At 38.5% G+C, this 12,768-nt stretch overlaps 1 protein-coding gene across 4 annotated transcripts in view; it reads left to right on the top strand.

Moving 5' to 3' along the window:
* TGFBR1 (transforming growth factor beta receptor 1) overlaps positions 1-9,228 on the top strand; it is a 35,695-nt gene extending 26,467 nt beyond the window's left edge. For all 4 annotated transcript variants that reach the window (XM_065830642.2, XM_065830643.2, XM_065830644.2 and 1 more), the window contains exons 7-9: positions 2,942-3,066; positions 3,735-3,865; positions 6,215-9,228. In XM_065830642.2, coding sequence (XP_065686714.1) covers positions 2,942-3,066; positions 3,735-3,865; positions 6,215-6,340 — 382 coding nt within the window. In that variant the 3' untranslated portion in view covers positions 6,341-9,228. The remainder of the gene's footprint in view (positions 1-2,941; positions 3,067-3,734; positions 3,866-6,214) is intronic.
* The last annotated feature ends 3,540 nt before the right edge of the window (positions 9,229-12,768 follow it).

Below are 12,768 nucleotides of genomic sequence, written 5' to 3'. Positions count from 1 at the left end.
GCATGCAGCAGCATAAGATTATCCAATAATGCAAAATTCTTGGGAAGCATTAAAATATCCACCACAGTCTTGCAGTCTTGATTAAAAATTTTTTTTATACAGGTGGCCCAGAATAATTTGAGCCTTGTCCATATCAGAGATTGTGGCATATGTAAACTTAAGATTCAGCTTCCATTCAATAAATACTGTCAAAGTAAACCTTATTCTTGAGAGAGTTGTCCTGTGCTTGTGATGTGTCATGACTTGTGGGGAATTCATATGCCTATACAGTCCTTAGGAGAACTCTGTCAGCAACCCTTGTTTGCATTTTGCTCTTTTGTTGATAGCCCTTGTTTCCTTGTTCACATGTAATTTCCATAAGACACAGTAGTGCTGAGAGAATTCTGAAAGGTCGGATTGTTCTGAAATTTAAGTAGCATGTGTTATATTCTGCCTACCATCTCTGGTACTAAGGAAGGAAAAATCCTAGTATTATGTTAATTAAATGAAATTCTGCATAGGTTTCAGTGGTTGTTCAGAGGTTCAGCTATTGCCTGAGGCTGTATTCCACTCCAGTAATCTGTACATGTTGCTTTTTTAACAGTTAACTGCTCTCCAAAGCCCTCATGTGATTGTTTGCCTGCTTCATTAATATGTCAGCTTGAGATTGATGAGGCAGTGATGTGGAGAAAGACACTGAACTCTGCTAAACATTACATATTGGGTTTAGCTGCTAGAGCCATACCACATTGAGAGAGCAATACTACAACTGATGTTGACTGATATATCAAATAACATTCATTCTTTCCACCAACCAGTGGGAGGGATGATGCTGTCAGTAACTCCCACAAGGTGGTTCACACTGACATTTTGCTTGATGCTCCCATATTAGACCTAGTCACTAAATAAGGTACTGATCATTTGGATGCCATGACCAGTTTTCAGTCCCTGTTTCTGAGTTGAAAGTCTGTCACAGATTTTTCTATTGCAGGTAATGTCAAATTTGTGAGCACAGTTGCTAATGTGTAACTCAAATTGGGTTTCCTGCTAAAATAAAAAAAGCTTCACAAAGTGTGGGACCTACAGACTGTATGATGAAGAATCAATTATTGCAGTAGTAGGGAGTCTTAATTCCCAAGGAACCCTTAACTGTGCTGCTTTTATTTTTTAGTCAGTCCTTTATCTCTTTTCCCTCTTTAGTCTTGCTAGGGGGTGTTACAAGTGGCTGCTATATCTTGTCAGGTTCAAGGAGCTGCTTCTTGCTGCCTGGCCTCTGGAGCCCAGCCTGATGTGTTCAAGAGCTGTGGCTCTGTGTATCCCAGGCCCTTGAATGTAGCTGCTGCTTTCTTTCTTGAATTTCTGCTGGTAGTGAGGCTGGATATACACAGACAAATACAATACTGACAGGGCTGATTACGCAGATTGCTATATACCACGTGTTATCTTCAACACCCACATAAAACACTATCAGAACTTGTATAAAATATAAGTATAGACAGCCAAGTCTCCTTCCTTCTCATCAGCTGATTAGAATTGAACACCACCCCTGCCTTCTGTAGTCTCACCATCCTGTGTGTGTTTGAATCCCTCAACTATCACTACAATACTCTGTGTCTGATGCTGCCTCCTGTGCTCCACAGCTCCCCTACTCACCAGCTGGGCTGGGTTAACCTGCAGTAGCAAACAGATGTATGTACTCATATGCATACCTACATGCATGAATTCCCTCAAATACCAGTGCAGGTCAGACATCTCTGTCTGGGCCACCTATTTGCTAGACCAGCTTGAAGTTTGATAGTGAATTATACCAATGCATACCTGCCAGGTTTGGGGGAAATGTAAACCTTCTGGCTCACCCCAGGAGCTGGTGTCCAGGCATGTAGACCTTATGACGTGTAATTCTCAGTCCAGTTGCTGGTGCTGAGAGGCCCTTACTCTGCTTTTCTCATTGCAATTCTCCTCTGTAGTGAGTAGCTGTAACCATGTTACTCTGAAGCCTATGACCTGTGGTGCCATTTCAGTGGCTGAAGCAGACACCCTCATTTGCTCCAGTTACTGGCGCCAGGGTGCCTTCACCCAATGTCTGACTGCAGTTGCTGGACCAGAATTCATTCACGCTCATGCCCCCACAGTGGCTCCAGATACATGCTCTTAAGACCTGTGGACGCATGCTCCTAGTATCCACAGTTCCCTTTCTAGCTGCAAATGCTAAGACTATCCCGTTGCTGGCAGCCATCTGACTCCAGTTGCTAGCCCTGAATTTACTCATGCCTGCCCCCAGTTGCTGGCATGTAGTCCTTACCACACACATGGACATGGGGTTGAAAGTGAGACTGCATAGAAAAATAGTTACGATTTAATAAGAAGATGGGATACACTGTGGTAAGCAGGTGCAGGGCTTGGTCAGACAAGCGAAGTAACTGGCTACTGTTCGTGCAACTGGCCCCTTTAATATCCTTTTCTATCTATTGCTCTACTTTTATTCCTCCCAGTTACCTTTTTGCTAAGTGTTCCTTGACAAGGATTGCATAATGCCACAGGCCTCCCTTGAATACCCTTGTGTTTCTCTTGTTTCCCACCTACTAGCAATTACAGCGTCCAGACTGACCATCTCTTAAGTTGTACGTGGAGTTTCTTAACAGCCCATCAGTTAACAACCAGAGGCTTTTGGTCTTTGTCATTGTCTCTGTTATTCTGTGTCTATCAGGTTTATGGCTCTGTTTGTTTATTGTTTCGTCTTTTACTTATTCACCCTATTCCTTTGCTTGTTCCTCTCCGTTTATGTATTATCCTCATTGCACTGGATGGTCTTTGATTGGATAACCTTAATGAAGCAGATTTTCCTTTGTTTCCTTTTTCACACAAATATTTAAATATGGTGATCAGTAGCACTGGACTTTCTCTACAGTAAGTATTTATGAAATAAAATGTTTTCTTCCTTTTTTTTTTTTATTGTAAATAGGTACATGGCACCTGAAGTTCTAGATGATTCCATAAATATGAAACATTTTGAGTCATTCAAACGAGCAGACATCTATGCAATGGGATTAGTGTTTTGGGAAATAGCTCGGCGATGTTCAATCGGTGGTATGTGGTAATCTTTACAAAATTGAATGCACTAAAGGAACTACAAGTAACTTACAGAACGTGAATTTGTTTGAGTAAAGTTTGCTTTAAGAATGGTGCAAGGTAGCAGCCAGTATGTCTCAGAGATACTGTTAGTCCTGTAAAGGATGACTAGTTTATTTGACCTATTTTTAAATTAATGAACCATACCTGTTGAAGAAAATAGGAAATATCCTTGTCTGTATTAATTTTTTTCAAAACCTTTACATAGAGGGGAGGAAAGAGTAAACTTAAATGTCCTTGACAGCAAGGGGCAAACACCACAACTAAGGACCAGCTAGAATGCGTTCAGATAACATCTATACCTTATTTGAAATAAAGCATGCTTTATAAATCGTATACTTCCAAGAAGTGTGTCTTTAGTATAATATATGAAAGATTTTACATAGCTTATATCTTTTTCAAATACATAAATTTCAAAATTAAGAATTCTTCAAGGGTAATGTAAACACTCCTGTGATATGGTCAAGAATTTTTAAAATGTATTTATTTGTTAGTCATTGTAACGTAATTCTTAAAAACGAAAACTAAAAAAAGAGAATGGTAAGGTACTGATAAGGAACACAGGAAAAAGTGAAGGATATGTAATTTTGTATTAGCTAAATAAAGCTATTTTCAACCTATTACAGGAATCCATGAAGATTACCAGTTGCCATACTATGACCTTGTTCCTTCAGATCCTTCTGTTGAAGAAATGAGGAAAGTTGTGTGTGAGCAGAAGTTAAGGCCCAACATTCCAAACAGATGGCAGAGCTGTGAGGTATTAACTAACCTTGCTAAAGCTGCTTTAATAGACACTAGAGCTTTTATTGATTTCAGTGGCTTAAAAATTGTGCTTGTGGTTGAAGGGAGAAGAGTTACTTCTAGGAGAACTTAATTTCATTCTGATCATTGTGGCTTTGTTGGATGTTATCGATTCTTGATTATACATTAATATTTAATGTAATTTCACAAAAAATAATAGCTAAACCTATGCGGAAGATTCTAATATCTCTTCCTGTGAAGCATGGGTCACACTAATGTAAATGAAAGCTAGTCTGAATTATGTAGGAAGTATCATTGCGAAGAAATTGTGCAAGTGGTGTTTTACTGCCTCTGACTGGGATTGACTTAACTTTCTTCATAGTAGCCTGTATGGTGCTGTGTTTTGGATTCTGAGCAAAATGGTTTGATAGCACACCCATGTTTTAGCTATTGCTGAACAATACTTACACAGCTTCAAGGCTTACTCCATTTCTCACTCTGCTTCTGCTGCTGCTGGTTAGGCTGTGAGTAGACAAGAGGCTGAGAGGGAACACAACTGGGACAGCTGACCCAGATTGATCAGAAAGATATTCCATATTATGCAACATCATGCTCAGCAATAAAAATGTGGGAGGGGGTAGTTTTCCAGGGGTTGCTATTGCTCAGGAACTGGCTGGGCATCATTTGGCTGGTGGTCAGCAATTGGTTTTGTATCACTTGTTTTTCTTTGTTTTGGCTTGATTCCCGTCCCTCCTTCCCCTTTGCCTATTAAGCTGTCTTTATCTCAGCCCATAAGTTTTCTTAATTTTACCCTCCTGATTCTCTCTGCCATGCCACTGTGGGGGAGTGAGTGAGTGGCTGTGTGGGGCTTAGCTGCTTAATGGGGTTAACCCACAGTAGGGGTAGTAAAGATAAATAAGCTCATCAGGTCTGCGCCAATTGTTTTGTTACTAGGATGGCTGCCTCTTTCAAGAAGTGGACTTGCTTGTTCCAGCTCAGTACTGTGCCAGCACAGCAGTACTGCTTGTTGGGGCGCAAATGGTATCTTGATCTGGGCTGCCTCATGTGAATGCTCACTTGGAACTAACTCACTTGAGAATCTTTGCCCTATCATTGTGTAGTAAATGAATTTCCTACAGATTAGCTGAAATAGCAAATCCCTTTAGGAGGATCTATCTAAAACTGTAGTGGCCTTAGTACTTTGTGTGTCTCAGGAATTGCACTGTATGCACTTAGTGAAAGGTGTACACAGTTACTAGGGAGCTGAGACTCTAGCAAGTTAAAGACTTAGAACTGAAGCGTGCATGTAGCAACCACTCCTGATCATGTGTCTGCAATGTGATTCTGGGGTGAGTTCACTATGCTGGTAGTCACAGCACAGGCGGTAGTATACAGAGTAGTGAACTCTTGCCTTTCCAGCCAACTTTGTTCAGATGGCTTGCTCTAGGAACCCAACTAGGGCTAGAACCAATGCTCTCTGAGAGCTTCAGAAAATAGCTGCGGTATGCTATAGTAGGAGTCAGAGATTGATGAGATACAATGTACTTCGGATGGAAGAGGGAACTGGGTTGTGCCATGTGTGACATGCCTGAGATAAGAGGTTCGGCAAGAGAATGCAGGTAGAGAAAAGTGATGACACACCAACAGACTGTAGAGTTATTTTTGAAATGCTGTCATTCCAATCCTGCAAACTTATTTAGTAGCTCAATGTAATACAGCTTTGAGTGTAAAATCTTGGAATGTAGAGCTATTACTTTATTTCATCTTCAGTTTTTATGTTGTTTGCATTGTTGCTTGTGTAATAGCATTTACAGATGTCAAAGAATGACTTTTTAAAAAAAAAGATAAAACTACTCCTAAAATTATCAGAGTCATTACAGAGCTTCAAGCTGAGGAAGATGGCTGATAAACCTCTGAATTGCTATACATTGAACTAACTCCTTAAAAAAACAGTTTATGACTGAAAGAAGTAATTGAGTGCATTCCCAGCTACACAGTGCTTCTGTGCTAATACAGAATACCTCCTGTTTTATTACTGCGTTTTGACTGAAGGTACAATAAAGAAGAGTGTATTTTTGCCTAATGCAAAATTTCAGAAAACAGTTACAGACAAGCTACTAATTTTTCATTAAAGTATTTTTGTGGGGGCTGAAGTTGTACTGAAAGTACTAGTTCTGCTCTACAGTATTTTGAAGAATTTTATTTTTTTTAAATAAAGAATGAGTTTTTTTATACAGCATACTTCCATGAAGCTGTAGTACTAATAATAGACTTCAGAAATTCATTAAGAGGCTAAAGCAGAAGAGAGGTTATGTGAGCTACATTAGAACTGCAGTATATGTAATTACTTGTCCTTCCTTTGCAGGTGTTACGAGTAATGGCAAAAATTATGCGGGAATGCTGGTATGCCAATGGAGCTGCAAGGCTGACAGCCTTGCGCATTAAGAAAACATTATCGCAACTCAGTCAGCAGGAGGGGATAAAGATGTAATCCTGGATTTGCTACTGAAGAATACTGTAAAAATCTGTACCTGCACCAGAGTGGAGTGTTAAGAAGGTTTATTGTTCTACCTCATTGGGGGAACAGAAGGATATTGCTGCCTTTTAGTACTTCATAGGAACATCACTTATTAGGATTTTTGTGGACGTGCTAAACAGTTGTGTTGGGTTCTTTCTGTGCACTATGAACCTCTTTCCCAGGTTACTTACAAAACATTGTGTAGTCTGTCTTTATTTTTACTAACCTGTAATTTTTTATTTGGAAAGTTGATAGCTGGTCCTAATTTCTAGTTAACTGTGCTAAACATAGGAGGTCACTTTTAAAATGGAATTGGTTGCCTATATTATTCTAGAGTGTGTTGATGGCTCTTGAAGCAGCTTTATTCCTGGCTGGTACACTGACCATTCTGAATCACTGTCACAGTTCTTTGATTCAGACTGTGAATGTACTGTTGGAGTATACTTTGCTAGCTATTAAGGTAGTATATCTTTTGGACTCTTACCTTGATTTACAAATTGGCCTCATTCAGTTGTGGGAACATAATTTATGCAACTATACTTCATACATGATTACTGGCGTTTTTTCCACTTTTTCAGAACATTGCATTGCCTTCAAAGTAGATTGTATTATACCAGTAAGTGCCACTTTTAAGTCTTTTAATGCAAAACAGTATGAGTATACAAAGCCCATGGTACTTTTGGTTTCAAAAAGACAAGGTAAACAACTGCTTCTTTGCCTAGCTAAGATTTAGTTCGCATTCTTTTCAGCAAGTGGGTGTGTAATTCATGGAATACCTTTAATTTTACCAAAATCTGACTCTTTAAGCCACTGTATGAGTTTTAAATAGTGTAAGCTAGTTAATTCACTGTCATATTTTGTAATTGTCAAGTAATGAGTCATAATTTTTTTTAATCAAATGGTACTTCTGTAATGCTTGAAGTACCTATACTTCAGAAAAGTAGCAAGAGGAGTAAGATATTCTTAAGGGAGATTTTGCTCCATTAAATCAAATATGGAAAGGATATTTTCTGTGCAGTTCAGCAGAGTCTTAAGGCTCAAAGAACTCTATTTGCAATTAAACAGGATTAAGTGCACCTGTAATTAGGGAGAAGTTATTTGGGCTTTTGTACTAGAAAGTTCAAAGCTGCTTATAAATTATATGTGTATATTTTGTGTGTGCCTCATACATAGAAAGTGGTGATCTACAGAAAGTGGTGAGCTGCAGATCTTTGGATACAAATACCAGAGGATTCCAGCAATCCTCTTCATGGTTACAAGAACAAAGCTTGTGTTGTCTTAAGAACACAGAAGAATGCGCAGGGCTTTAGTCAAAATTTGACTGAGATTTTAAGGGTGTCAGAAGTTTTTTTGCAAACTTATTTAGAAATTGAATTTCTTCCTGTCCAAATGTACAATTTCTAATTTTTTGCTTTGTAATAGAAGCTTGCAAAAAGAAAGTGCTTGATACAGTGTGTGACATTAGGAACATTGTTTTGGGACAACTTTATTATTCATATTGGAATGCAGAACGCTAAAATTCTCGATACAGCTATGTGTATACTCTGTTCTGACAACACAACTTCAAGCTTTGTTCTTTTGCATTATATAAAACTGAACACCTTTTACAAAGGCTGTGTCTGTATATATTATGTAACTTTAAATGTTACCTGTGTAAGATCATATCTTATATATATGGACACAGGTACACGTAGGTATTTTTTAAATTAAGATTGTAATATCACCAGATCTGCTTTTGGAAATCCAGGGGGACCAAAATATTTTAGCATTCAAAATATTAATTTTGTATCATTTCAAGTATATACCAAAACAGTTTCTGATACTGATGCAAATGTTTATTGTAAATATTACAAACATTATGCATTCACTTATGTTTTGTGGATTTAATTAGTTTGACATTTTAGGAGCATTAAAGCCTCAGTTGGGTTTACAGACTTCTGACCACGTGGATATGGACATGGAGGATAAAGAGCATTGGAAATGGTCTGATGCTGAAAAGCCCAAAACATTTTGGTTTTGGAATGCTGGAATTCTACAGGGACCTTTCAACCTTAAAAGCTGGAATTCTGGGATGCTTCTCAAGCTGACTTTCCCAGTATGACACACTGTCAACCTCCAGTGGTTCCACTTCTAATCCTGAGAAAGACTTGTATATAGGGTAAAGACATTGGGATTGACTTTCTGGGGACATGAAGGTGTCAAGTGAAATAAGAGGCTATTTTTTTTTTTTTTTTTTCCCAGTGATGGTTCTGAGTATGATTGCCATGATATTCACCTTTTAGTTAGTTCCTTGTTTATATTGTGCCATTGAAGTCAGGGCAAGGTGTTAATCATTTTGTATTTTAAAAAAATTTTCACCATATCAGTTGCTTTAAATTCAGATTACCTCTTTAAAGACCAAGGTACATTTACCTCGTGTATATAATGTTTAATATTTTCCAGAACATACTCCAGGTTTGCAGTTACAAGTTTCTAGAAATATGGGTATTACTCAGTCTACAACTTCAGCGGTACTATATGTATTATCTGGTGCCCCCAAACACTTTAATTTTCTGTATTTTATTGTATTAACAAGTTTGCTGCTTTGTCACTGTAGCACCTGCCCTTACATAGCTGTGTGGATACTGCCTTGTAAATTTTACTTTTTGGATGATTTGAGGATCCTGTACAGATGAATGTCACTTTTCTAAACCTTACAAAATTGTGCATTTCCCTTACATTTCTGAAAATATATATTGTATTTGTAGAGTATACATTTCAGTGGATTGTAAATAGGACAGTAGAAGAGTGGATGCTTATGTTAAGTGCTAACACTACAGTAGAGAGATTAAAGCAGTGAAAATAAATAACTTTTTTCAAAATGTGTGAGTTGTCTTTCAGAAGAAGAAATTTGGAGGTAGGTGTGGGTTTGGGCATTGTGTTCTTACCTGCAAAAATGAGGGTTTATTGTGAGTTCCTTTCCTCAGAAGGAATTTCTGCTGGTATAAAAATGATAAAGGGACTTGCTAACACTGATACAATCCATCTCATGTACTCTATACAAATAATTATAAAAGTGCCTGATCTTCCCTGTATCCTACAGTAATGTTTGAAAAAGTACCTGGCTGGTGTCTCTGACCTCTCAGACAAAATAACTAATAACAACATGTTCCTTCCCCCTGCTTACATTTACATAGAAGTAACAGCTGCTGAGGATTTCAGATTACTTGAACGGCAGACCTCAATGCATTACAGAACAGCAAATAAAATTGACTTGTTTTGGAGTGAATTGTTTCTGTGCAAAACTCAGTTTTAGGCTAGTGTTACATTTTTGAAGGAAGATAAAGATGTAGACAAAACAAACAAACAAAAAAAAGACATCTTGCCCTTCCCTATCTTTATGTGCATCCATTTAATTTGGTGTGGCTGCACCTATCAGCAGTGATGATATAGGTGACATCCTGGATTCAGGTGCCCTCCTGGGGTTTCAGCTAGAGAACTAAGCATACTGCTGTGGAACACAGTAGTCCATATGATTTCAGGTGGGTTGGAAAGGCTTACTTATATCATCTCGGAGGCAGCAGAGGACACAGCACTCATCTATACTTTCTATGGAGAAGACAGAGGCAGACTCTTCTGAGAAATGTGCAGCAGAAAGGACAAGGGCTCTGATGGCAAAAGGAAAACACTGGGAAAGTGCTTAAGCACAAGAACTGATTGCTCAGAGCAATTATGGACTGTTCTTCCTTAAGGACTTTCAGAACTTGACTGAATGAGATTCTGAGCAACGTGGTTTAGATAGATTGCTCATAGAGGGCCCAGAGTGTGGACAGAGAGATGTCAGTCTCTATTGTCCACCAAAATTGGACACTTAGCAGCGGGAATATAGGCTCAGTCTCCCTGAAGAACCTGGTGAAGATATAACAGAGGACTTTGATTGTGCTTGTCCACATCTGAAAATTTTAGTGACTGTTGCCTGTTCTCTTAAAGATCAGTGTGTTGCCACCAGTCTGAGTTCATCTGGAATACTGAGAGTTTGTGGTAGGCCAAGGACAAAGCAGTCACTGTGGTGAGACCTAGAAAGTTATAACACCTAGAAAATCACCACAGAACGGTTGGGGTTGGAAGGGACCTCTGGAGATCATCTAGTCCAACCCATCTGCCAAAGCAGGTTCATCTAGAGCAAATCGCACAGATATGCGTTCAGATGGGTTTTGAATGTCTCCAGAGGAATGACAGATCACTGGAACAAGCTGCCCAGAGAGGTTGTGGACACACTCATCCTCCCCATGTTGCCTTTTGTTGGCTGATGACCATGCCTGGAGCTGATAGATTGTTCAAATGGCCGATGTCACCTGTAACAAGCATTAACAGCAATAAAGCTTAAATGCCTAATAAATTTGTTAAGTAGGTAATGGACATACATTTCCATGCTTGTGAGACAGGAGAAAGGATGATGTGGCCCTTTCTAATGACTCACTAAGGGCCTACAGTTCAGAAAGCAAGTTAGTGGTATAGCTTTTCATTTGAACAGCTTCAAACTGCATGTTTAAGGGGGTTGTTCAGTCCAGAGGGCCAGGTTAAGTATGATCTGAAATTAAATCCTAACATATATTATAGATGAAGGATACTTAGTATAGCTGTTCTAATCTATCCATCTATTCTGATCGCTCTGCATTGCCTACTAGTGTAGACATATTCAGTTACTTGTTTTGCATGAATATCCGTGGCTGCACTCTGCAGCTGAAAGTATTTTCGAAATGTGTTTAAAAGAAAAAATTTCTGCTGAGGGCAGTATATTCAGTACTCTTAAATTAAAACCAGTTTATTTAGACCATTTGAAACCTGGCTCAAGTTAAAGAAACTTATTTAATATGTGGTTCAGCATATGTTTAAGTTCCAGTGTTCTTCATGTCACATCAGTCTCATTTGTAGAAGCTGAATGACAGCTTGTCTCTTTTTTTTCATCCAGTGGATCTTCTCTGGTGGGAATAATTACACTGGTATTTTTGTGTTGCATTTTTTGTCTATTTAGTATTGTCATATGGAGAAAGAGACAAATCCAGCTCTCATCTTGCTTGCTCCCTCTTTTTTAGCTAATGCAAAATTATGCTTGCTGGCTTGTGTGTTGAGTCACAAAAGAGATGGCACCAGCTGCATTTCCTGCTCAGTGTGAGAAAACCATTTGGAAGGTTGGGGGAGAGTTGGTTTGTTTTAGTTCACTTGAAAAAGTAAACTTTCTCTGCAGTTTCATGAGCATCTGCCTTGCTTTTCTTCCACCATGTCTCTTGGAGACTTTCTTAATAAGAAACTGTTTGTGATAAATTTTATCCCAATAGTAGGTCTCCTTCTCCCTGCAGTCCTGCATTTGTTGATTGGTTTCAATTTGCATCAGCAGTTGCATTATAAAAGGACCCCTTGGCATAAAAACCAATGCTTTTTCTTTAAATAGAATGTAAGTTTTAAAAGCCTGTTCTCCTAGTCCCAACTATTTTTTCTCCAGGCCTTTTCAACCCAAAGGAAACATCAGGCTCCACTTTCTAGCTGCCATGAATCTTAACTACTGCTTGCACTGTTGGATGCTTGGTTGAGAGCAGGTAACATAGTCAATAATTGACACTACCCTGCATCTGTTTCAGGACCAAATCTGTCCTCATGTATGACACCCTTTAAAAATACACTATACTGCCTCGATGATAGCCATAAAGCCATTAATCAGGGTTGCTTGTCTGCTTGCAAGTGGGAGTGCCTCTTCAGATTTGTATATGTAGAGTACTTAAAAAGTATACAGTGAAACAGAGCAAACTTGAATGCTTCATTTCTTCTGTATTATTTTTTCTGTTTGAAATGAGATGGAATTGCAAGATTTCAATGTCTGACTTACAGAAGTAGACTTCTTTAATGATTTGTGATATCATCCTGGAAAATATATAAACACTAGCTAGATATAATTTCTTCAATGAAATTGTTTGGGAGAACAAGGAAGTCTCCTTGTTACAAGGCTAGAGATCATTCAGTGTTTTCTCCAGTGAAAGGATCATTATGATGTTATCCTTCATTTAACTGTAAAAAGATAGAAAGCTGTTCTGCTTGGAATTCTTAAAAGAATTTGAATGCTTTAAGGAGTACTTTGTTTACAACAACCCTTAAGGAAACCAAGAAGATAGAAAAATAATCAAATCAAAAGAACAGTGATGGCACTTTGAAGTACTAGCTCATTAGCTTCAATATATATTGACATGAGTTTCCTTCAGTGTCCATCCCTTAGGCATGCTTAAGAAGGCAGATCTGCCCTGAGGTAAATAGATCTGAATTAGTTTGAGTTTCTCATTTGGACGTTGATGCAGTCTTAGGCTACAGTAACACTTAGACATGGTGACTCCATTCCTGAGCTTCCATATCTGTTCAGAAAGCTAGCAGAT

This window comes from Patagioenas fasciata, chromosome 2, assembly GCF_037038585.1.
Source record: "Patagioenas fasciata isolate bPatFas1 chromosome 2, bPatFas1.hap1, whole genome shotgun sequence".
Taxonomy (NCBI): Eukaryota; Metazoa; Chordata; class Aves; order Columbiformes; family Columbidae; genus Patagioenas; species Patagioenas fasciata.
Note: the sequence above shows the minus strand (reverse complement) of the source record. Positions and strands in the feature narration are given on the sequence as shown.